General features: G+C 36.5%; 3 protein-coding genes and 1 long non-coding RNA gene across 5 annotated transcripts; 2 read left to right on the top strand and 2 right to left on the bottom strand.

Annotated features, from left to right (window-relative positions):
* The first annotated feature begins 3,509 nt into the window (after positions 1-3,509).
* On the top strand, positions 3,510-13,499 carry LOC146721420 (uncharacterized). Its single transcript, XM_085486805.1, is given in 3 exon segments — positions 3,510-3,797; positions 7,262-8,017; positions 8,019-13,499. Coding segments are annotated over 2 exon segments (1,731 nt in total). The 5' UTR covers positions 3,510-3,797; positions 7,262-7,267; the 3' UTR covers positions 9,000-13,499.
* Positions 13,500-14,381: 882 nt separating this feature from the next.
* Positions 14,382-15,312, bottom strand: LOC146721419 (uncharacterized). Its single transcript, XR_014925662.1, has 3 exons — positions 15,195-15,312; positions 14,508-14,689; positions 14,382-14,417 (listed from the first exon to the last, which is right to left on the bottom strand). It is a non-coding gene; the product is annotated as an uncharacterized LOC146721419 (long non-coding RNA).
* A 121-nt stretch (positions 15,313-15,433) lies between these two features.
* LOC114938777 (uncharacterized) lies at positions 15,434-17,923 on the top strand. The gene is made up of 6 exons (XM_029312846.2): positions 15,434-15,673; positions 15,761-16,100; positions 16,179-16,339; positions 16,415-17,227; positions 17,315-17,559; positions 17,696-17,923. The coding sequence occupies exons 1-6, from the start codon at positions 15,656-15,658 to the stop codon at positions 17,808-17,810; spliced, it is 1,692 nt and encodes a 563-aa protein (XP_029168679.2). The 5' UTR covers positions 15,434-15,655; the 3' UTR covers positions 17,811-17,923.
* On the bottom strand, positions 17,549-25,846 carry LOC114938747 (putative phosphorylase b kinase regulatory subunit beta). Of its 2 annotated transcripts, XM_029312811.2 has the most exons (18): positions 25,538-25,846; positions 25,000-25,462; positions 24,426-24,782; positions 24,166-24,363; positions 23,937-24,075; positions 23,529-23,806; positions 21,934-21,948; positions 21,321-21,551; positions 20,910-21,097; positions 20,719-20,834; positions 20,404-20,546; positions 20,193-20,325; positions 19,970-20,112; positions 19,698-19,900; positions 19,472-19,609; positions 18,602-18,842; positions 18,365-18,472; positions 17,549-18,290 (listed from the first exon to the last, which is right to left on the bottom strand). In XM_029312811.2, exons 1-18 carry the CDS (start codon positions 25,573-25,575, stop codon positions 18,111-18,113), a joined length of 3,312 nt encoding a protein of 1,103 aa, XP_029168644.2. In that variant the 5' UTR covers positions 25,576-25,846; the 3' UTR covers positions 17,549-18,110. The 2 variants fall into 2 exon arrangements, with proteins under 2 accessions (XP_029168644.2, XP_029168645.2); XM_029312812.2 differs by lacking the exon at positions 21,934-21,948.
* Between the last annotated feature and the right edge of the window lie 87 nt (positions 25,847-25,933).

Below are 25,933 nucleotides of genomic sequence, written 5' to 3'. Positions count from 1 at the left end.
TTAATGTGTCAAATATATATGTATATATATTGTAAGCGTGCGGATGATTTTCTTTTCGGTTGAAAATACTCGTCCTTCGTCGTGCCACGTGGTCGACGATAAAAATGGCTAAGTCGCAAGAGGCCTGGATACCGCAGGTGCGTTTCATTTTGACTCGATTTTGTAGTATAATTACGTATTTAATAAAGAAACAGATGATTCTACTGTACACGATCACTTCAATTGACTCTCATGCTCACGCTCTACAATTCACGTCTTGTCACTCTCCTTCCGGAAGTACGATTTGTAGGGCGTGAGCATGAGAGTCAATTGAAGTGATCGTGTACAGTAGAATCACCTGTTTCTTTATTAAATACGTAATTATACTACAAAATCGAGTCAAAGTGAATAATTACTCCAATCTCTAAGAGACTATCATACGTAGTTCGGGCACCTGCGGTATCCAGGCCTCTTGCGACTTAGCCATTTTTATCGTCGACCACGTGGCACGACGAAGGACGAGTATTTTCTGGAATCTTCTGATTCAAGGATTCCATCGAAAAGAAAATCAGCCACGCGCTTACAATATTCCATAAAATATATAACGTTTTGCAGAAATGAAAACCGCACGATTATCCTGAATCCTCGTTTTAATAGCCGAATAGACGGGATGTTGATAAAGAGAAAATTTGATCTCGGCTTGGCGAGTGGCTGGCAAAAGATTGAGTTTTAGGGAAGAAAGCGACGTTATATAGGAGAGAATCCCTCGTGTGTTTATGGGCTTCGTGGAAGTATAATGTATATATATATATATATATATATATATATACATATATAGGGCCGTGGGAGCGCTTAACGCGATACGCAGGAGTTAGATTCGCGCTCGCGAACACGACGCACGTGTAGCGGTGAATCCATGATTCGCACGCGTCCGCAGGTCACCGCGTCCTTTACACCCTTCCTTCCACCCTTACTCCCTTCCTCCCCTTTATCCCTTTTGTCGTCTTCGTTTCTTCAATCTCACGCACGCACACTCTCTCTTTCTTTCTCTTTCTCCCCTTTCTCTCGCCCTTTCTCCCTTCACATTGGCGTATCACGCAAATATTTCCACAGGTATAATCTCGCACTTTTTTAGGAATTTTTACCCAGCAAATTTAAATGTTACGTATAATTTATGTATAAAGTAAATAAATAAATGTTGCATTAAATATTTAATATAATAATAAATATATATTGAATACTAATATAAATATTATATATATATATATATATATGTATATACTAAATACTAAATATATATATATATATATAGGATTATATTAAATATATAATATATTATATATATGTGAAATACTTTAAATACATTTTCGAATCGCTGTATTTGTCACGCGTGTGGAAATTTTTCCTAAACTACGATTATACTTAATTTCCGGTCTTTCGCTTAATTTACATTTAATACATTCAGCTTTACATACTTTATACTTGATAATCGACGTTATCAGGCTCTGACAGACTGAAAAGGAGATTATTTTCGAGGAAAAGTGACGCGATAGTTGTTTGTGACGATGATAAAACGCGTCGATTGATTAGGGAGCAATGGGGGGTTTATCTCCTAAATTTTAAAACGAACGCAGTTCGTAACTGCGCCAAACATGAACAGGTCAACAACGAACCTTTGATAACTTGTCACTGTTGTTTCGTTTGTACACAAGTGAGGATGCTTTACTATAAGCGTGATAAGGCGCTACCGATTAGAATCATTCAAATCAACAATAGTAGCGTAGGAATAACGCGACGACAGCGAATACAAATTTTGACAAAACGCATTGCGTGTCAAAAAAAATCAGCTGATATTTCTTCAGTGTTCAAAATCAACAAAAAATGCATCTAATCGATGAATAGAATTTTAAAACGCTCAACGTATCATATCGTTAAATATTGCAAAAAATTGACGCATATTCCGATTATCCAATCAAATTGCAAAATCGCAATTAAATGTTCGAGCTATGTCCTCACCAGCAACACGAGCAACTTTTTGTTCCATGATTCTTAAAAAAATTGTTAGTTGTTTTTTCATCTGAGGATATGAAGTTGCATCCTTACTGGAGCAACTTTTTGTCGATGTTCTATGTCTCTTAAAAAAGTTGCTAGCTATTGCTGGAAGTTTCAAGCTGCGTCCTCACTGGAGCAACAAGCAATTTTTTGTTAATGTTCCATGTTTCTTAAAAAAGTTGCTCATTGTTGTTCCAGTGAGGATACAACTCCACGTCCTCACTGAAGCAACCTCAACAAGCAAGTTTTTGTCGATGTTCTATGTCTCTTAAAAAAGTTGCTAGCTGTTGCTGAAAGTTTCAAGCTGCGTCCTCACTGGAGCAACAAGCAATTTTTTGTTAATGTTCCATGTTTCTTAAAAAAGTTGCTCCTTGTTGTTCCAGTGAGGATACAACTCCACGTCCTCACTGAAGCAACCTCAACAAGCAAGTTTTTGTCGATGTTCTATGTCTCTTAAAAAAGTTGCTAGCTGTTGCTGAAAGTTTCAAGCTGCGTCCTCACTGGAGCAACAAGCAATTTTTTGTTAATGTTCCATGTTTCTTAAAAAAGTTGCTCCTTGTTGTTCCAGTGAGGATACAACTCCACGTCCTCACTGAAGCAACCTCAACAAGCAAGTTTTTGTCGATGTTCTATGTCTCTTAAAAAAGTTGCTAGCTGTTGCTGAAAGTTTCAAGCTGCGTCCTCACTGGAGCAACAAGCAATTTTTTGTTAATGTTCCATGTTTCTTAAAAAAGTTGCTCCTTGTTGTTCCAGTGAGGATACAACTCCACGTCCTCACTAAAGCAACCTCAACAAACAAGTTTTTGTCGATGTTCTATGTCTCTTAAAAAAGTTGCTAGCTGTTGCTGAAAGTTTCAAGCTGCGTCCTCACTGGAGCAACAAGCAATTTTTTGTTAATGTTCCATGTTTCTAAAAAAAATTGCTCATTGTTGCTCCAGTGAGGAGACAATTCCATGTCCTCACTGGAGCAACAACGAGCAACTTTTTTGTTAATGTTCCATGTTGCTTAAAAAAGTTACTCGTTTGTTCTAGTGAGGACGTAACTTCAGAGAGCCACGTCCAAAAGAAAAGAAATCACATTTATAATATTATTAGCGAAACGACGATTGATATCGATAATAATTGATCGAGCAATATTGTACATTAGCTCCGGCTCCGGCTCCGACTGGTTACGCCCGTGCACTCTCCCGCGACCGTCGTCCGTCCCCCTCTCCACTCCCCTTCTCGTCACCCCTCCGCTTCGCCGTCGAGAGGCGAATTGCACGCGCGGACCAGCAGCCGCCGACCACGCCGACAGCCTCCACGTGCTGTCACGAGCGGCGCTCACAGCCGCCCCAAATTGTAGGTCGCCGCCGTCGGTTCGCGAAGAACCGGACGGGACGGGAAACGGTGACGTGAGAGAGAGAGAGAGAGAGAGTGTGCAAAAGAGGGGGAAGGTGCGGGATTGCGCGCTCGTCGTGATCGTTCAGCGCGGCCGAGGAGGTAAACATTGTACAGTACGATTGGCCGGCCCCGAGGCGGCGGGTCTTTCGCTTTTCTTTCCTGCTGTCTCCGATTTTTTTATACCGAGAAAAGTGCGACATCGATCTTGTTGTTTCTTCCGATGTGAGGGTTTTGCCTCGCGAATTTGCCCGCGATTGTTGGATTTCGCTATCTTGCGCTCCTTTTGGTGTTAATTCCCTCTTCGGATGTCGCCGAGGTGAGGATGTCACCATGATAACCAGCGTCTGATTCGGGATTACGTTGAACGTAAACGAAGCGTGTAGGTGAGTACTCTAGATATTCCCTGTATCTTGTAGCAATTTTTTGAACTTTTTTCCAGAATTGTTTGAGGTGAGAGATTCTCAGATATAAAGTTTTAGGATCGTTTACGAATTTCTCGCATCTACATATTATTCCTTCTTCACGAATTTTTATATGAATCTTCGGACCATCTTTAATTTCTGTAAATCTTTAGGTCCTCTTTTATTTTAATTTATCAACGAGATATTCAATTGAGCGAAACGAGACGTTTTGTGATTTTAGAATTATTTTTTGTCATTTTGATATTGAATTTTAAACGAACGAGGTTATTATTTTCTCGCGATCAAATATGTCGAAAAAGGCGTAAAGTGACATTTTAATAACGTGACACTTTTTCATAAAGCGACTGTCATCAACTTTTCGAATCAAAATCGCGAATCATCAATCACAAATATTCAATCGCATATATACTGATGGCCTTCCGTTTTATTTTTAATTGTTTTTATTAATTATAAGAATATTCTTTCATGAAATGTACACTGAAAAAAAAATTATTTGCCTTAACAAAATCTGCGGCCGAATACGTGCAATAAATATGTTAAAAACAAAATATTTATTTGACATGGCAATGCTAATGTAATAAGAACTAAATATTTTGTTAAAAACAAATGTTTTTAACAAAATATTTAGTTTTTATTACTTATTAGTTTTTATTATTTATTAGAAATAATAAGAACTAAATATTTTGTTAAAAACAAATGTTTTTAACAAAATATTTAGTTTTTATTACATTGATATTTATTTGCACGTATTTGACTGCAAATTTTGTTAAGTCAAATAATTTCCTTTTTCAGTGTACGTATAATTATAATTGTTTGAAACGGTACAATAATTTGTTTAAAATGTGAAAATTTAAACATCTTTAACAATTCTTTTTTTTAACATTCTTAGAACAAATAAAACATTGTTTCAATGTAAATATTTTTAGAAAAATATAAAAGTTGTTTTAAATATATTATTCGCAAAAAAAAAAAATAATAAAATAATTTTTTTGCTACACTCGCATGCATATGTAATGTTTAACATTTAATCGCTATTATAATTTAACCTTACAGATACTCATTTAATTTCGAATATTTTAATTTATTACGATAACATAGAAAATTCATAAAAATTCGCAAAACTTGAAATAATTGAAACATGTTATAAATGACTATATAAAAACAAAAAATGACTAATATTTATAAAAAAAAAAGTGAAAACAACGCGTTGACTTGTTAAACTTTCCCAAACAAAAGATGGCAACAAGATGCGGGATGTTTGTCAAGTTTTCCCCGAAGAAAAGATCGCGAGATGAAAATGGGAAAATTCCAAGTTCCTCGGTCCATTATTTCCTCCCCAATGAAGATGGAATAATTTGTGTAAAGCGCGATCATAGAAGTCATCGCGGAGTCGCTCGGGTCGTAAAGGAAGGAAGAGAAAGAGACAAAGGAAGCTTGCGAGAGAAAGGCGCGGTTCCATCATAAAATTCGGCGGAAAGTGTGTTCCGGGTGCGACGGCCGTAGGGCGAGATTTTCCCCCTCGGAGGGATGTTTCCGTGGATCAATACGATTTTTGCGTATCCCATGGTGCGTCGCGAATATTTCGTCGTAGGAGCACCGATCGAGGGGGAAAGGAAGGAAGAAAGAGCGCAACGTACGCGATTATCGTCGGACGTGTGTGCCGTCCTCCTCTCTTGTGATGTAACTCGACGTCCTTACTGCGCGCCGAGTTGGACGAGGTCGGTGATCGCTATAAAAAAATGCGACTCGCACACGTGGAGGCGGTCGCGCGGTTTCGTCCCTCGGCTCGGCGTGCGAAAGGCGACTGCGAGCGCGCTCGGCTTCGTGGGGAGGTGGGTTGGGGGGAGGGGGAGAGCGCGAAGATACGCGTAGAGGCCGCCGACCACGCCCGCAGCCTCGCGGCGACCGTTGCCGGACGATAGCGTTGCGCGCGTGCAAGCGTGCAGGCACCGTGCGCTTTTTGCCACGTCGGTCGGAATCGAATTTCTAATTCGGGAGAGAATAATTTTTATCTACCTTATTGGAAAAAAAATATGTAATATGTTACATAATTAAATAATTTGTAAAATTACAAAAATAAACGGAAAATTTCACGATAAATAATGAAAATTGTATTATTTGTCGTGTAATTTTTCATTTATTATTTATGGAAAAAATATGTAATATATATATTACATAATGATTTGTAAAACTATAAAAACAAGTGGGAAATTAGACGATAAATAATGAAAATTGTATTATTTGTCGTGTAATTTTTCATTTATTATTTATGGAAAAAATATGTAATATATATATTACATAATGATTTGTAAAACTATAAAAATAAGTGGGAAATTAGACGATAAATAATGAAAATTGTATTATTTGTCGTGTAATTTTTCATTTATTATTTATGGAAAAAATATGTAATATATATATTACATAATGATTTGTAAAACTATAAAAATAAGTGGGAAATTACACGATAAATAATGAAAATTGTATTATTTTTCGTGTAATTTTACACTTATTATTTTTTTATGGAAAAAATATGTAATATATATTACATAATAATTTGTAAAACTATAAAATAATATTTATCTTGTAATTTTACACTTATCATTTAGGTAAAAACATATTTAATATATCGCATAGAATTATGTAATTTTACATAGATTTTTACAGTGTGTTTACAAATAGTTGCGTTCTTATATTCTCGTATGCGTAAGCACAGAGATTTCCTACGTAGATTTTTATTGTGCTAGTTTAAGCAATATTTTTCCGCGAGAGCAGCAGAATTTTCTTCCTTACGCAACATAGTTTTTCAAATTAGAAAATGTCAATATTGTGCAGCGATAGTATAGTAATGTATATTTAAATATGTGACTAAATATTGAACTAGATTTAGGAAGCATTATTACGGTAACATTCTGTTTTTATTGACACTTGCGTTGGTTATCTTATCGCTGGAGTAATGTATTCTAAAAATATTCCGATAGCACGTTGCGTGATTATTATTGGAATATCTTTTATAGCTGAACAATAGCGAAGTTAGTCATTTTTTTTTGTCTCCTTGGATGCAACAATAACGCGATTAATGAATTAAGTCACGTACGTGAGCTCCTCGGAACTATTTTAATACAAGAGCATTAAGATTAAAAAATCCTTTTAAAAATGTCTACATATTCGAATATGTAGCGTACGAATTGTCAATTTTCGGGAAAACGAGATATTTGCCTAAATGAACCTAAAACGGAAATTGCATTTCGCAGCCAAGAGTACGCGCAAAATTTTCACGAGCGCGATAATCAAGATAGCTATGTAGCCCACTATCTCTAATCTCACATCACTAAATCATCGTACACAAATATTACATCTACACATTACGAAAAGATTACATTACGAAACGTACACTCGAATGAACTTGATCGCTCCTCGTGTTCCAGTGTTCGATGTTGGCCTACTATAAGACGGAATCCATACCAAACTCAGGGATGTCGATGCCGGCACCAGGCAGCGGCATGGCCGCCAGCCTGGAAACGATGAACTCGGTGAAGAGCCTGGTGTGCAGTCCGGATCTGACGATGTTCACCAGTCCGAGATGTAACAGGGTCGAGGCCGCGCAGCCGTCCAAACCGAGCACAGTGGTGGACGGTGGCGGAAAGTACCAGTGTCTGCTCTGTCAGAAGACCTTCGCGCAGAAGAACGTGTACCAGAGTCACCTGAGGTCCCACAGCAAGGAGGGCAACGATCCATATCACTGCAACATCTGCAGCAAGACGTTCGCCGTGCCGGCGAGGTTGACCCGCCACTATCGCACCCACACCGGCGAGAAGCCGTACCAGTGCGAGTACTGCAAAAAGTCGTTCTCGGTGAAGGAGAACCTCAGCGTCCACCGGCGCATCCACACGAACGAACGGCCGTACAAGTGCAACGTGTGCGAGCGGGCGTTCGAGCACAGCGGCAAGTTGCACCGTCACATGCGCATCCATACCGGCGAGCGACCGCACAAGTGCAGCATATGCAGCAAGACGTTCATCCAGAGCGGCCAGCTGGTGATACACATGCGTACGCACACCGGCGAGAAGCCGTACGTGTGCGACGAGTGTCAGAAGGGTTTCACCTGTTCGAAGCAACTGAAGGTGCACATGCGCACCCACACCGGGGAGAAGCCCTATACCTGCGAGATCTGCTGCAAGGCGTTTCGGCTACAATCACGTGCTCAAGCTGCACCAGGTCTCGCACTACGGCGAGAAGGTATACAAGTGTACAATCTGCAATGAGACCTTCAACTCGAAGAAGACGATGGAGCTGCACATCAAGAAGCATCCGGAATCGCCCACGTCGCTCGCCTCCACCATCCCCGACAGCGGCACCTCCTCGCCATCGGCGCCGTCGGTCGGTTCGCCAGTTTCGCCGATCAAGCCGGACATTAAGATCTCGCAGGATGACATCGGCGTTCCTAGCGGCAACGGTTCGGCCATCGTTCCCACTCTCCTCAGTCTCACCATCGACGACAAGGAGAATCATATGAAGACTGAAGAGACCTATTCGACGGCGAGCACTTACGCCGTTCAGCGCGACTTGGCGTATTATCTATATTCTGGCAACAGAGAGCAGCAGTATTCGCAGCCGGGGACGACGTCACCGTCGGAGATCGTCCTCGGCGACATCGAGGAGAAGCGCTTTCAGGCGAGCGTGGTGGTGAGCGCTCCCCTGGAGCCGACGACCCAGCACCACGTATTATTCTATCCCGATCCGGCGTACTCCAGTTTCGGTTTAACCCCTAATGGTGGAGTGGATCTCGACACCGCCGACTGTTCGTCCCTGCTTAATTTGCCGGGTAACGATGCGCGACGCAGAGTCGAGGCCGCCCTGGAGGCGGTCGAGGAGGAACGTCAGAGGCAAGAGTACGACGGGATCGTCAAGATCAACCGGGACCCGTTACTCACGCCGCCTAGCAGCAACCCCGAGAGTCCGGCGTCGTCCCCCGACCTGGCGTTGGATCTGGCGATTCCGCCGCGGGAAACGCTGATCCTGCCGCCGAGGAAGCGCAGCAAGATGATCCTCCAGTCTATGGAGAGCGAGTACAGGAGCAGCGGCGGCCTAATCGCGACCTCACAGCCCTCCCACCCCTGGGGACAGAGGGAAAGCTCTGTCATTCAATACGCGCGAGCCTCATAGTGCCGAAGCCGATGACGTAGCCTCGCGAGAGTCACGTGACTTCGGGAGAAGAAGGAATCTCCCGGAGAAGATGTTCGTCAAAAATTTCTCGGAGCAAACCGACTTCTTCTGGAGAACAAATATTGGAAATCTCGGCAGATTCCACTTCGCCGGATCTTCTGACGTCACGCAGTGATAATCGTGAGATGCGTAAACAAACGAACTTTGCGACTCGGCGATCGCGATGAGCAAAACTGTATCCGGCCAGCAATCCCGTTGTTTTCGAAAAGTGAACCGGAAGTAAGAACTCACGCTGTTCCTCTTGGGCGAATCCTAACGCGTGACGCAAGTGTATTGCAGCTCGTCAGCAATATATATATATATATATATATATATATATATATATATATATATATCTTATCTTTCCATTGACAACCCGCACGGTCATAAAAAAGAACTGATTCGCTGACTGGTCGAGTCAGCTCGAGAATAGCCGCGCTTGTTACTTAATGATAATCGATAACTAATTAATGTGTGTAGTCCGTCAAGGACTACATGTGTATTTTCCTAATAGCTTACGGGCGACAATACGTTCGCGACCACCTTCTCAACCTCGTTCGATAGCCTTTCGAGCCTTCAAGGCTTGTAATGTATGTGTCGGAGGGTGTAAGAGACGAAGAAAGAGACTAGATATTCTTTGATCGGGAGAAAGCGTGCTCGGTGAAGTAACTGCGCGAACGTAATTATATATATGAGGATAGCTCGATATTAAAACAATGTAATTCTATGAAATTAAATTTTTGAAAAATTTAGATTATTCGAGAAAAGAAATCTTGTTTTCTTTATTTAGAGAAAGAATGGAAAACGTTTTCTTTTCTTGAAAATCAAATAAAGTTTATCTTTACTTGTTACATTTTATGTTTTGTTTAAGTTATATGTATATTTATACATATATATATATTTTTTACTTTATTGACACGTTATATTTTAAATGTATGGGGCAATTGTTTTTGAAATTACATTGTTTTAACATCGACTCTTATATGTAACAGCTAAATATTATAGGTATCAGAGAAAAAGAGAGAAATTTTTATTTAAACAAAAAAATTGGTCATTGCTATAATATAGACCATACAAATATAAGTATATTATTTATAATAGATATCTACGACATTTAGCTGTTGTAAACTGGATTTACACGGCAATTATTGTCAGCAATATAGCGTATTCAGTGATTAATGTACAAAGTAATTAAAAGTATATATATATATATATATATATATATATATATATATATAATGACAATTTTTTGAAATATATATCGCGTTAGCCACACAACTGCCGAATGTTACGGTCGATAAGTGACTACTATTATGCAATTACTGACCAATATAATATAGAAGGAAGTTGGCCGTTTAAACGTTCGCTCGTTGAGCAAAGCGAGGCGAGGAATTGTAACTCTGACGTTCGTGTATATTACATCATCGTCGCACGCACGCAAACGATGACTCGTGCGCCGTGTTTTTCGAATAATTTATTCGCCCGTATTTTGGGTCTAATTTTCGACGTCGTGTATTTGTCCTGTGTAATTGTCTAACTCGTGCCGATCAACGCGTCTTTCGCGATGCATTCGCGAAGATCGAACATCTAATCTCTTGCCAGCCTTAACAAGACTGACACCAGTCTACGTCATTAGCGTCATAAACAGTCATAAATCCGATCGCAAATAGGTGACTTTTCTAGTGGCTGTTAATCGTCGTTGTTGAATGTTTATCGGCCCAAACAGACGATAAATTTGAAATAGTTAAAAGTCCTTTTTTAGCTTATATACATTATTTTTGACAGATTAATATTTAAATTTTATAGAAACTGACAGATATACACACATCATGTGAATATTTGCGACCTACGATTCATCTAATGAGAATTTAAATTCCACCCCCAAGATTTAAGATCATCAAAGATCTGAGAGACTATTTTTTATGTATATATATAATGTAAAGAGAATTTTGTTTTTTAAATTATGATTATTTTATCGATTTACGAAGTATCTGCTAATCGTCATTGTGCGTGTTGATCGATTCATTCGTTTTTATTTTAAGTAATAACTTACCTCGACGTTGCTGGACGATGATGCCACTGGAATTTCGAATGTATCAAACGTTTGGACCGGACCGACGAATTTTATCCGTCGACAACTCATCAGGAAATTTAGATAAAGTCTCGAGGATCAGGGGCCAACTTCGCCAACGTCGGTCAATCGCAATCCAATTATTTCCTTCGCCTTCCAATTATAACTCTAGAAAAAGAAATATAGAGGCAATATTAAAAGACGGAAGTTGTTCCAATATTTTGGCGAAATTGGTCGTCATGGATCTTTGGAAAACTTTTGAGTCACTTTCCCGAAATCGCTACAATCGTGCGTTTTCGGTTACACTATTGTATATTTATATATAGATATATAGACAGCTTTTGTGCATATAAAACGTATGACAAGGACGACAAATCTAGTTGGCAAAAGAGGAAAGGAGAAAATCGGTCTTCGATGGTATCGTCGATATATTGTTTATCGCTTTTGTGAGATTTCGAAATCGATCTTAGTGCGATTATTTAGTGCGTGGAAATTAGTGTGTAACATATTAATCAGCGTAGCCAGACGATACCGTTGCGGAATTAATAAGAAAAGAAAAAAGGGATTACAGTCTGCGAAAAAAAAAAACAAGAAATGATAGAAGGGGATAAAGATAGAGCGATAGAGAAAAAAAAGTGCACCAAACAATTTAATATCTCTGTGATAAAAACTCCATAGTATCAGAGTATTGAGCGGAGCCGAGCCCACTGCCAGTACAAGCGTATATGTGCACATGCATGCTAGTGTGATGCGAAAAACTACGAATAATAAACCATACACACTCCGTATTACTTTGTACAGTAACACATTATACTATACACAACGTGGAACTCTGTTTGACAAAAAGACACTTATCGGAATGATTTTTTTCTTTGGCTCCTGGATCTTCGCCATGGCTATGTTACATTGTGACGTCAGAGGTGAAAAAGCACACGCTGAAAATTAATTGATGCCATTTTTAAATGAAAAAATATTTCGATGAAACACTATTTTAGAGAGCCGCAGCAAGGACCAAGGAGCCTTAAACTAATTTAACTCTCGTGGATAAAAATTTTAAATCGTATTATTTGGATGATTTTACTGCGACTGCTTCAAGAGTTTCTTTGATCACATTTTCAGACTTGTATCCCATAAAACGATTTTTTATTTCTCTCTCTTATAGTCGCATACATCAAAATTAATAATCCTAGCTTCCGGTAAACTTTAATTTCCACGGAACGAATAATTGCTGCCGTTGAATTTTTTTCTCTTCGGTACTTCAACTGAAAATGTATATATGTATGAATTAATCTGGGCAAACAGAGTTCCGCCGCAAAAACGACACCGATAGTAATAAAAACACACATGTCCGCTCGCGACGCCTGGCTACCATAACATGCGTGTACATATATGCGTTCACCTAAGTTTACAATAATAACGAGTAGAACGTAAAACTTGTATCGTGCATACATTATTATATTCGCGATTGCTGCGGGGATACACCGCGCGGTTCAACTCTCGTTAATTTTCTCGATGCTATTTTAGCGTTGATAACAGTGCAATCGTAATTTTAAGATTTCGCCCGATTTCGGATCGCATCCTTCCGCGAATGCGTATAGCATTCTATTTTTTGCAGCTTCTATTTTTTTTAAATAACGTAAAATAATATTCGCGACGCAATTCTGAAGCTGAAATTCGAAAGCTAACGAAGGAAGGGGAAAAGAGGGCTTTTGTTAATTCATACGTGTTGAGTTAACTCTGAAATTTTCGAAATTCTTTAAAGGGACTTTAATTGATCCTTATAATTGTTATGGCGAATGTGAACCGCGCGGTGTAACGCGAATCAAGCGTTAATTACGTATTAAGTATTATATTAATGACGGAAGGAATAATAGTAACGACGTCACTACTGTTAGTATATACAACACCTATTATTAAATATTATTTTATTATTACGATTTTACTATCAATATTATTATTATTAATTATTATTATTGTCAGCTTATTAATTATTATTATTATTATTATTATTATTTTATTTATATTAATTATTATTTTTTTACGACACTGTAAAGCCGTACATGCCGGCGAGACGAAAGTTTTCTTATTTTAGCTGGCGTGTAGAACTGATTATATATGTACAAGTATCATTCTCGCAAAGAAAAAAAACAAAGTATCATTTCATTGCAAGCTGCACATTCATCTCATTGCGTTTGTTATATTTAGGATTATCATTCGAGAATCCTCTCGCGCAAAATCGAAGAACACGAGAGCAACCTATTTCGAAGTACAAGCAGGGGCCCTTTCTTAATTTTAGAACGTTGTGAAAGTTGTATAAAAATTTATTATTGTTTTTGTATTTATAAAATTTAATATAAATGAATAAAAAAAAACACTGAGTTTCCAAATAATTCTCTTGGCATGTGTTTGATTCGTGCAAAATGTATAAAGCGTAATTTAAAAATTGACAAACCTTTTCGATTGCAGCATTTGTTTAAAATGCTTATAAATGCATTTAACATTTATATCCAAAGCGTGTCACTGATTGATGGAATATTAATATCGTTCGTTTTTTTAACATTTTTTTAAAAACAGGAGGTGCATGATAATTATTAAATGTAATTATCATAAGTTCAATACATAGAAAATAAATAAATTGTCGCGACAACTATATCCTTGAAAATAAAATAAAATTTAAATGAGAAACCGCGTACGCGCGCGCGCGCAGCGAAATATATTACACCAATGCAGTTCGATGCAACGCGATGCATGCATTGCGGGCATCGAGCTCACCTGTTTTCGTCTTGGGAGATTTCACGTATCACGTGCGGGATAACATTAATAATAATAATTTTTTCAATATCAAAAAATCACGTTAATTTATCGACTATTCACGAGAAATACTTATTTAACGATCATATATATTATATAAAATGGATGTTTTTTTATAAGGAACTTTGTATGATTCGAAAAGTCTAATTAAATACTTATATATTAATTGAGGATTATTATAGATACAATTTTATGATATATATATTTCACTTATTCTTACTGATTTAAGCCATCTCTGAATTAAGATACAGATACATGCATAATATCGTCGAGCACAATTTTATGAATCTACTCGCATATAATTCATGAGGAGAAGAGATACATTAAATTCGATGATGAAAAAGATAGCGTTAATATATATATATATATATATATATATATATATATATATATATATATATCTTGTAAGTTCATATTTTTATACAGATTTTATTACTTAAAAATTTTTATTAATTTTCTCTCTCTCTCTCTTATTCTTGTTCTTTAAAATCAGTTTACTTTTTTTAGAAATAAAAGATATAAATATTATTTGCAGCAATGTATATATAACGATATATATATTTGTATAGTGATTAGTATAAACATACCTTCAGAAATTTCCTTTCCTGTACAATATCACTGTGAAATATCCCATTTTTGTACATAGCAACCGGGTAGAAACTCACTATATATTAGAAGAGCAGGTTGCATATAAGTCTCTTTCCTTGCATACTGGTTTCGAAACTTCCTCAACAGTGGCAATGTTCCGACAGTACGAATTATATAAGACCTATAAAAGGACAAAATATATCAGAAAATATTAAGAAAGTAGAAACTGATCTACAATAATGCCATGAACGAAATATTTTTGCAAAGTATAGTAACATTTTCATTTGCACGGAAATATTTCAACGCATCAAAGAGAAAGAGAAAGAGAGAGAGAGAGAGAGAGAGAGAGAGAGAGAGAAATATATCACATATGATTTTATAAATAGACAAGGAATAGAATTAAAAATTAATTCTTTAACGTAATATATGCGGTTACTAAAATAAATTTATACAGGTATATTTGAATAAATTAAAACTATTAATAAAAGATAATAGCAAAAAATAACCATCTATATATGTATGCGGTAACCGCCGCGGATACTCTTTGTGTCTTCCTTAATCTTATATATTTTTAATATATATCCTCTCTGTTATATGTACTTGCAAGACTTTATATATATGTTTCTCTTTACATTTATACACAATAGCAAAAAAATCTGTATGTTATGAATATAAAAATTAATTACCGAAAATCTGCGGTCCGAGCCGTTCACGATGTAACGAAGTGGATATATTGCCGTGAAGTGCGTAACGATTCAAATAAACCTCGACCAATCAGGAACGAGCTGAAATATGAAAGCTATATGACTGCGAAGTGCTATCGAAATTCGATACATCGGATATCATTTCTGATTGGTTGGACAATTTTACCGGCGCCATATTACATCGTACTTTTTCGTGTCGCGAACATCTAGAGAATGTATGATTTATGCTTTAGATCAGCCAAAAGATTGCGGTTCTATTTAATTTCAACCAACCTAAAACGAGTTGTAAAAAATGAAAATATTTACATGTTTTGTAGAAATCATCGTAAAAGCTGAATTATTTCTTTCGTAATTGCAATTGTATATTAATATTGTATATTAATATTGATAAAATAGCTTCGGTGTGAATTTTATATAAATATTATAGTGTTTGATTCGACAAAATGGGAGGCGGAGATTTGGTAATAAATTTATTACAAAATAATGTGCGACGTTCAGAATATATCGCATTTATATACTTTTCCATTAATAAAATCCTTTTGTTGTAGAATTTGAAAAAGTCGTGGCATCCGTCTACTATGAAAAATATGGAGAAGGTTAGAAAAGCAGAGCAGCAGAATGATCAAGAAAATAGAAGGATAGCGGAGTTGAAGAGACAGATTGAAATGGAGAAGGATCACGAGGATATGACAAAGTACGCTATGGAGCAAGGTGTGATAGAAAAGAAGGACGACAAGAAATTGGATTGGATGTACAAAGGACCGAATCAAATGGTCAATAGAGAAGAATATCTACTGGGAAGGCCAGTTGACAAGGCTTTTGAACAAATGCAACAGGCGGAGAAAGAGACAGAGATCAATAAACCGCCAAAAAATCATGTTGAATATGGTAAGATTATGTCTACGCCATATGATAATTAAGAAAACTTACACTTACTATGATAATTTTTTTATTTTGTTTCACTAGAATGCATTCCACCTTCATTGCGATTTTTTTCTGGTAACGAGCAAGTAGATCTGATTAGAAAAATGCAAGAAGATCCCCTATACGCCATAAAGAAAAAAGAAATGGAAAGTAGAAGTCAGCTCTTAAAAAATCCTGTCAAGCTGAAACAACTTAAAGAGTTGGTAAGTGAATATTGATATTTTATCTTTGTCTTTTTGTGTGAAATATTTACTTATAGATATGTGTATAATTTACAGTTGGAACAACAAACGCGCAAAACTAAAGGAGAGAGGAAAAAGAAAAAGTCAAAAGAGAAGGATAGCAGTGAGGACGAGGCTGAATTGGATAAATTATTAGCGATTAAATTTAAACAATTAAAAGACAATATTAGTGAAAAGGATTTGTTAAAATCGATGAAAAAAATTAAAAATAAACGTAAAAAAAAATCGCGAAAGCAAAGTTCGGAAAGCGAATCGAACAGTAGTAGCGACGACGCTTCTGCTAAGAAAAGACGACATAAGCGGAAGAAAAAACGAAAGAAAAGTACGAGTGATAGTGACAGCGACAGTGATAGTACTGACAGTACTAGTAATGAAAATGTTACTCAACATGAGAAGAAAGAACGTAATAAAAAGAAATATGACAAGAAACGTTCGAGTGATGATGTAAAGGTAGACAATGACGATAAACAAACTAGGAAAAGGAAATCGAGTAAACATAGAAATCTAAAAAAGAAGCGAAAGAACAGTTCAAGCGATAGTGATAGCGACAGTGATACTGAGAGCACTGATAATGAAAACATCATTGAACATAAAAAGAAAGATAATAAAAAGGAATATGATAAGAGACGTTCGAGCGATGATATAAAGGTAGATAATGATGATAAACGAATTAGGAAAAGGAAATTGAGTAAACATAGAGATTTCAAGTACGAGAGAAATAGAAAACATGAGAAAGAATATGATACAAATTATAACAAACGGCGGTACGAACAAAGCGATATGCGAAGAGACAGTTCAAAGGATAGATACAGAAGAAAATACTCTGCGGAGAGACGAAATGACAAAACAGTGAGTAAGACCTTTTAATAATAAATAAGAGAACTCTTTGGCATCGTTCATGTGTAATTACAAAACTTAAAATATTTGATTTTGTAGGAACTGAATGACAAAAGATCTACCTTCGATATTAGTCGCATGAATTTCAAAGAAGATAGAAAAGAATTGAAATATAGACCGAAAGCAAGGCCGAGCCTTACTGAAGAGGAAAAGGAACAACGGCGACAAGAGATGATGGCAAATGCAGCATGGCGCGATAAAGAGAGAGAGAAAAATGTGAAAATGTACCGCGAGGAAGAGAAGATAGAAATTCAAAGTAGTTCATACAACAAGGATTTTATCAGGTATATAATTAGACATATTTCGTACTCAAATATCTGTACATACATCCTCGCGAAATATATGTAGTATACGAATATATAAAAAATAAATTTGGATATTATTGAAGATTAATTCGATAAAATATGGCGTTTGTTTTAGGAAACAACTGGTTGTCGCAACAGAAATGGGAACAGTTGCGTCTAGAATCAAAGCCAATATTAACAATATACAACGTTCCGGTCGCGCAATGGATATGAATTTCGCCAAGAGATGATTTTCTGCAATTATGTATACTTTGTACAGCTATACATTGCTAAAATTTTTTGATAGGTCATGTATATCTGTATGAATGTAAAGATATTTTGAAATACACGAATATTATCCGAAGGAACGGAAGTTCTGCAATAAAATCTGACCGGCTCTTTATATCATCGCCGTGTTTTATCTATAAACCTGATAATATACATATATACATAGCGAGATATATTACACGCCTCTACATGTAACAGTTTTTTACTAATATTAAATAATAAGATTTTAGATCTTTACCCTTCTTGATAATCGAGTCGTATTGTTACGTAATCTTACACATTTCTCGGGGCGATTCGACGACATCGCTGGGATCTACGATAGTAGTGACGCAACCACCAGTAAGAACATTGTTGACTACGGCTCTAGCGAGATATCCCGTGGTCACCGAGTAATGTGCGGAAAAAAAGAACGTTTTATCATCGACGTTTGATAAATTGTGATCCTGTAAACATGGCAAAAATTTAAAAAAATGTAAAACATTTATATATAATATTTACATTTTTTATATTATATTACCTTGCAGTACATGACGAAGCTATCTTCCACAAGTTGGTTGAGATGTAACTGCTTTTGGAAACTTAATTCCGGATTTCGAAGCAGGATAGTCGAAACAATACTCAAGAGCTGTAATCATACAATAAAAGTATTTCTTTCTTTTTATTACTGTTACACTTAATGTTTGCATTTCCGGGTAAATAAATAGAAAAGAAAAAAAAGAGAGCTAGTTCAATAGTATTTATTAAAAGCGCTTACCTCAACTATGATCTGACGGTATTCCGGCATCTGTATGTGATGCAGCAAGGACTCCACAAGCAGGGCAAACGTGATTTCGGAACGAGTCATGCAGGACACTGTAGGCTGTTGAGGTAATTCGCGTCCATTTACTACGATGCCGCCAGGGCAGCGCATCAAAACTTCCCACACTTGATTATAAAAGTGTGCCGGCACTCTACACAAGCAACCCTCGATTTTCCGGCGACCAAGCACCGTCAGACTTCATATGAGAAATAACGATAAATGTTATCATCAAGAAAGATATTAAATCTTATTTCGTATTTAATTCTAACGAAAAATTATTTAGTTTCGCTTAGGATAACGCATTGTCATCCGCGATTTGGCTCTTGTTGCCCGTCTTATACGTTAAATTTATATTTATATTACAGAGCCTTGTTAAAACTCTTATATTTGATACACGCTGGCTTAAAAAATGCGTTTGTTTACCAACATTAATATATATAACAGAGAAAAGTATAGAATCGAAAGGATCTGAATAGCTCAGCTGGAAGAGCAGTCGCCCGGCAAGCGAAAGGTCTCGGGTTCGATTCCCGATTCAGCGATTTTCGGATCTATATTTTTCTCTTGCATTCATTTATTTATTTTCCGTAGGGGGGTTAAAAGGGGTATTGAAATTAAATCTCAAAATATGAGATTATTTCATATTTAAAATCTTGGCCGTGTCCAAGTAAAAATTTGGTGCCTTGTGCACCGGTATTTAATTCTAACGAAAAATTATTTAGTTTCGCTTAGGATAACGCATTGTCATCCGCGATTTGGCTCTTGTTGCCCGTCTTATACGTTAAATATTAAATCTTGTTCCAACTTTACAATTCAAAAGCAACATACTTTTCTGCATGGGCCCATTCCTTGACGGTTAGTACTTTGATAAGAAACTGTCGAATTTCGTAAGGACTATAATTTTCGATCGGCTTGGCGTTCTTCACAAACATTTGCAAGTAGAGCTTTATCGCTTCCAAGACCCATCTAAGTATTGTTCGAATAACGCGATTAACTTTTTTTTTTTTTTTTTAATATAAATGATGAGGATTGTTTTTTCTTAATGTTACTTTACCCAATGCGTATTTTTAGTATGCCTTTGAACATTTCTGGATTGGTACCAATAAGTCTGCCGCAGTACAGTAGAATCTCTTGCTGAAGCACAGCCTGCACAGCATTGTGCGGTTGTATCGTGGAATACATCACCGATTGTATTTCCGCCGGCGTCATCGGTTTATCGAACACCGTTTCTTCCTGCCCAATCACTCCCACTGCAATCTAATACCACATTGAGGATAAATTCCAAGAAATAAAAACTCAAATTTAAAGTCTGCATATTATCGATACCTGTTTTCCCTTAACTAGTACACCAGTAATGAAAGGACTAATGCTGTCTACTGTATGATTCAATAAACTGCTGCAGTAACGTACAGCCATCCAAAATCTTAAAGATCCAGCTTGTTGATATAACGATCTCAAATTATCGCGGACTGGAAAATGATGAAAAATTGCAATCATCATGCTAAACAAGAAATTAAATTCAAAAAAATGAAAGAAGAGTACAAAATACCTGTCATTCCGTTAATTTCATAATTAATTCCTTGTCGTTTTATCAGGATACCATACAGTTGACATTTTGCATACAAGCCAGTGGTATTGCGAAGTTCGTTTAATATGTTGCACAGAGGTTCATTTATCATATACTGAAAAAAAGACTATTATTGCTTACATACTTATTTGATTCAAAAATTATTTGTACAATTTTAAAATAATTTTCGTACAGAATAATCCTTGACGTCTTCTGCATAAGCGATGGCTCTTGGGACATCCGTCAGACTTTGATAGCCAATATAATCGTGCTGCAGTTGTCTAAACTGTGTTAAATCCAGATCTGTTTCCATCGAATTTACAAAATCCAGATGTTCTATATATAAATAATATAAATTATGTTATTATATAATTTTTGTGAATATTATATTATTAAAGAAAGAGAAAATATTACAATACATATATAAAGAATATTAAAATTACCAGTTAAAAATTACTAAATATAAATGTAAGATTTAAAAATAAGAGCAGTCAAACCTATACATTACCGATGCAAGAGGATGAAATCAGATTTTGCAGACGACCGATGCGTACTTTCGTTTTATCGCAGTAGCCTTTCTTTAACATTGCAAAGAGATCCAACATCTTTTTAAATTGCGGATCTCTAAACAAATTTTTGCAAAAATAAAACACATATTCACGATACACTTTTTACCGTAAACTTATCGTGCAAACTTACCGCATGTGTTCCTCTCGTATCAAGAGACATACAGTGGGTCGACCAGAGAGACGCCAATACTTGCCCACGAATTGCAATTCCGTTTTAATATCATCGATCAGTAAAGCCATGTCTCTGTATAAATAAAACTCGGAGACCTCGAAGATCAAAGGATAGCAAAGCACCGTCATACCGCAAACTCTGTACACCTGTTCATGTAAAAGAAAACCTCTGTCAATATATTTTATTATCGTATTACTTTATATTATGAATATTATTTAATTCATATTATTTAATATTGTAATTAATATTATTTAACATTGTCTTTTATTTTACATATTACATCATTACTATTCTATTACTAGTATCATTGCTATTGCTTATAAAGTCACATCTCTTTTTAAAAAGTATAGAACTTTTCATCATATGTACCTTACTTGTACCTAAAGAACCTATAGGTCGCGCTGGTCGTCCTTGAAGATTTAACTTTTTGTTCACTCCTAGCTTCTGATAAACCTTCACTAACTGAGTAGACGAAAGAATCTGTACAGGCTCAACTTCATGTGGCGTTTGCGTCTGAATACCGTATGTAGCCATCATAGCTTGCAATCGCATAGATTCTGCGATGAGAACTATTTGTACTACTAGGTCGGTGTGAGTGCCCTGATATACAAAAGATACAGCAGTGCTCATAAATACAGGTGTAAATAATCAATATTTTTAGAGTCATATGATACTGAAAATAGCAGTTGTTTCAATTTTCAATCGTGTGTATGCAATTTTGCATAAATTTATAATAGGTAAAAGATATGAAATAAGTTTTAAAAAGATATCAAATAAGCTTTAAAAAATATGAAATAAGCCAAAAATATTGCAAAAAGCTAAATGTGTTTTTATTGGTGATTATATTGCATGCTTTCTTGCAAAAATATAATATTAAGAAATAACAAATGTTTTAGATAACAGCATCATGCTTTCAAGGAAAAAGAAAATAAAACATTCTACATATAACATGCCAAACAGGCATATATTTTAAATTACTTACAATGCTGGGCTTTGCCTGTGTAAAACATAACATACAAAATTATTAATTTTTGATCACGAATTGTGCAAATAAATTATTTATTAAATCAGTTAAATATCTCTCAAAATCACTAGTAATACGAGGGTCACTATTTATATTTCGGGAATAGGAACAAAAACAAATAGTTAAGCTGCGAATATATTTTTATTGTTTTTCAAAGTACTCGCCACGATGATCGATACACTTTTGCATGCGCTTAAACCAATTTTCAAAGCATTTATTCCATTCCGAATGAGGTATCTCCAAAACATGATTTTTGAACGCTTCAATAGCTTCTTCGGGCGATGAAAATCGTTGACCACGCAGTTTATTCTTCACGGATGGGAACAAAAAGAAATCATTGGGTGCCAAATCAGGGCTGTACGGCGGATGACCCATCAATTCGATGTTTTGAGTGCTCAAATAGTCTCTTGTTTGAGCCGATGTGTGAGAGCTCGCATTGTCATGATGAAGAACAATCCGACATCTCTTGTTTGTTTTCCTTATTTCATCGAAGATTTCTGGCAAACAAATGGTTGTGTACCACTCAGAATTTACTGTTCTACGATCCTCTAGAGGCACTGTTGCAATATGACCAGTTTTTCCGAAGAAACAGACCACCATTTTCTTTGAAGTGCTTCGTGCGCGAACAACTTTTGTTGGATTTGGTTCATCTTGGAACACCCATACAGTCGACTGCTGCTTACTTTCGGGCTCATACGAATATATCCATGATTCGTCACCTGTCACGATTTTATAAACGTCTTTTGAAGCACCGCGATTGTATTTCTTAAGCATTTCTTTGCACCAATCGACACGAGCCTTTTTTTGATCGATTGTCAAATTATGTGGGACCCAACGCGAACATAACTTTCGCACAGCTAAGTGTTCATGTAAAATCGCATATATGCTGGTGGAACTAATGCTTAGGGATGCCTCAATCTCACAATAGGTTACATGACGATCTTGCTTAATCATTTCGTGCACAGCATCGATGTATTCTGGCACTACAGTCGATTTTGGACGACCTTCACGAAACTCGTCGGACAGCGAACTACGACCACGATTGAATTCACTATACCAGCGATACACAGTGGTTTTTGATGGAGCTTCATCGCCAAAAGTCAAATTAAGTTGATTGACGCACTCTTGTTGTGATAATCCACGTCGAAAGTCGTAAAAAATCATCGCACGAAAATGTTCACGATTCAGTTCCATTTTTTTGCCGAGACGAAACTTTCAACTAAATATAAAATAAACAAATAGCGTCCGTATGACAAAATGTTCTGATTGTGAGTACGTACATCGTCAAAAATGTCAAACTTTACAATGGAACCGTCAGATAGACTCACATGACATCAGTGTTGCCAATTCCCGAAATATAAATAGTGACCCTCGTATGTACAGTTTATTTCAAATAGTTATATAGTGCGTTATTTAATTTCGGAACGAGGAAAACGAAATATAGATAAACTTCTATTTCGCTTTTATTAATTGTTATGGTTATTCATATTGAAAAAAATAATTGGTTATTTAATTTTAGAATATAAAAATTCTATACATTTTTTCTTTTTTACCTGAAAAGCAGAGTATCTTCCCGCTCGCCTCGGACGATTGTACGATGGCAGATATCGACGAATCGGATCTAATTCATTAATGTGTAAAAGGCCAGCGGTGAGTAACTGTGCGATTACAAACATAGCTTGATTCCACAGAAACATCGGCACAACTTCTTGATCTACAGACCTAGGACCCCTTCCTTCGTCGCTCGGTAAGCGATAAGCGCTGCACGGTTCGTTCCTTTCAGCTTCCAAATTTTCAACAGGTACGTAATAGTACATGGGGATCACCGGGTCTATCACACAAAATAAATCTTATGGAGCTATAAAATTCATATACGATTATCAAAGATAATTTACAGATGCGTTACAGGATATTATATGTATTTACAGAACAACATTGAGAATTAAATATTATTTATTCACCTCCATTGAGATCCTTGTGCACTCTCGCTTTCAGTAAATTTTGATACTCCTCCACTTGGTCTGGTAGACTCTTGAATACGCCGTCTATTATCATGAAAATGTAAAACAGCGGCCATTCATTCTCGACACTATCAAAATCCTAAGGAAGATATTGTTATTTGATTAAAACCAAGAAATTTCTCTAATAAGTCAATAGATAATTCTATATATAATACAAGTTTTGAGAAACCTTGATTTCTCCAGGTTTATAATACCGCCGTTGTTTATCCTCCAGCACTGTTTTAAAACCATCTCTTCCGAATCGTTTAAAACCATAATTGCCTTTAAGTCTGCCGACTATGTTTGCTTTGGTCTCATTATACAGAACTTCTTCGTGAGTCGCAAAGGCGGGAAAAGATATCGTTGGTAATAAAGCTGCGTCTACACTCTGGAAATCGATAAGATCTTATAAGAATTCAGTCGATAGAATCGTACGACTAGATTATTTACCTTCGAACTAGATTCTCTCGGAAGCATCGTCTCGAAGATACTGCGATTACGATTGTGGGCATCAATTTCGACGTATATCACCGACCAGGACGCGCCCTTCTCTCCGAATAAGTTACAACCGTTGATCGCCTCCAGTGCACTCTTGGCGATTCCAATCGAGCTGGCGTGAATTTCTGGAGTTCCATCGTTATATCGACTTCCACGTTCCCACATGCCGTAATCCGGCGTACGATATGCTCTCTCAACATAGTACACTAGATTTTGTACAAAGGCCACTTCGTCTTGCGTATATATAATTTGCAGTCCGGAAGAAATCATTTGCACCAAGAATATCAAATAAAGGGATACGATGTCGATCTACACACACACACACACATACATATATATATATATATATATATATATATATATTCAATAGGATACATTATTTATCTCAAAAAGGTAATAGTAATTTCTCTGATATAGTAGATATATTCTTAAATATAGCATAATGATTTACAGTTGTCACAATAAAATATAATATCTGCATTACTACGAAAGTTAGAAACGACAGAAATATTTGTTAAATGCTTACTTGTAAATGATGGTAATTGGCATCCTTGTAAATCTCATCGCCAGTGTCCAAGTGGAATTTGCAGTGCAACGCATAACGATCGCATTGATTTTTCTTGAAGAGCTCCACTCTGGAGGACTGCTTGATCCAACACTCCAGGATACCTCGCATACATTTTATCGCGGATTGGCCCAACTCGTACGACTTTCCGCGATCATCGTCGATGCGTCTGTAAGCTTGATACAAACTCCATATCGCGGCTGCACAATATATGCTCTCGCGGACGCTGCCGACCTTCCGGTCGGTTGAGATCTGCGGAAATAGACCAGTTATGCAGCTCTGATGACGCAAAAGTTGCCGTTTAACGATTCCGTAATAAATATCCAGTTGTCTGACGGTATCCTCATAGTTTGATATCTTGAGAAACATATCGGCGTCTATATCTATCACGCTGCCTTGCCGCACATTTCTAATTTGTGCAATTCTGTAGAAGTAATAATTTATTTGATTAAAAATCTTTATTCGAATGTTCGGAAATATTTATTCGAACGTAACAAACCTTTTTGCGTTCGACGATGTTGTTAATAAAGTAGCCATTTTAAATCTGTTATCTGTACGAGCTATTTTTAGTTCAATAATGGACAGCTACATATTTATGTACTATTATTGACATTTATATTTATTCTATGTCGACATAATGTCATTGCTAAAGTAATCGAAGCAATTCAACTGTCATACTTCACATTTAATATTCGTTTCAAAAGTCATTAAATAATTCATTCTCCTTGTAAAAATCGCAATTTAAGTAATCTTTCTTGAAATTCTCTCAATTAAAATACACGGTCAAACAATCACAAAGATCAGCTGATCGGATAATGGATGCATATAGCATATAAAATACAAAGATGAGCTGCCGAAGATCTCTGTTCTGATTGGTCGATCAAAGTTTCTTCCA

This window comes from Nylanderia fulva, unplaced genomic scaffold, assembly GCF_048542155.1.
Source record: "Nylanderia fulva isolate GAGA-0341 unplaced genomic scaffold, ASM4854215v1 Scaffold48, whole genome shotgun sequence".
NCBI lineage: Eukaryota > Metazoa > Arthropoda > Insecta > Hymenoptera > Formicidae > Nylanderia > Nylanderia fulva.
Note: the sequence above shows the minus strand (reverse complement) of the source record. Positions and strands in the feature narration are given on the sequence as shown.

What these genes read in the sequence shown, in the direction of transcription:
- LOC114938747 (XM_029312811.2), bottom strand. Translation starts at nt 25,575, where the DNA reads ATGGCTACTTTATTAACAACATCGTCGAACGCAAAAAG. An exon ending in CCAATTACCATCATTTACAA is followed by an intron (nt 24,783 to 24,999) that starts GTAAGCATTTAA and finishes GTGTGTGTGTAG; the next exon opens with ATCGACATCGTATCCCTTTA. An exon ending in GAATGGGCCCATGCAGAAAA is followed by an intron (nt 18,843 to 19,471) that starts GTATGTTGCTTT and finishes TCTCATATGAAG; the next exon opens with TCTGACGGTGCTTGGTCGCC.
- LOC114938777 (XM_029312846.2), top strand. An exon ending in TGAAACAACTTAAAGAGTTG is followed by an intron (nt 16,340 to 16,414) that starts GTAAGTGAATAT and finishes TATAATTTACAG; the next exon opens with TTGGAACAACAAACGCGCAA. An exon ending in TACAACAAGGATTTTATCAG is followed by an intron (nt 17,560 to 17,695) that starts GTATATAATTAG and finishes CGTTTGTTTTAG; the next exon opens with GAAACAACTGGTTGTCGCAA.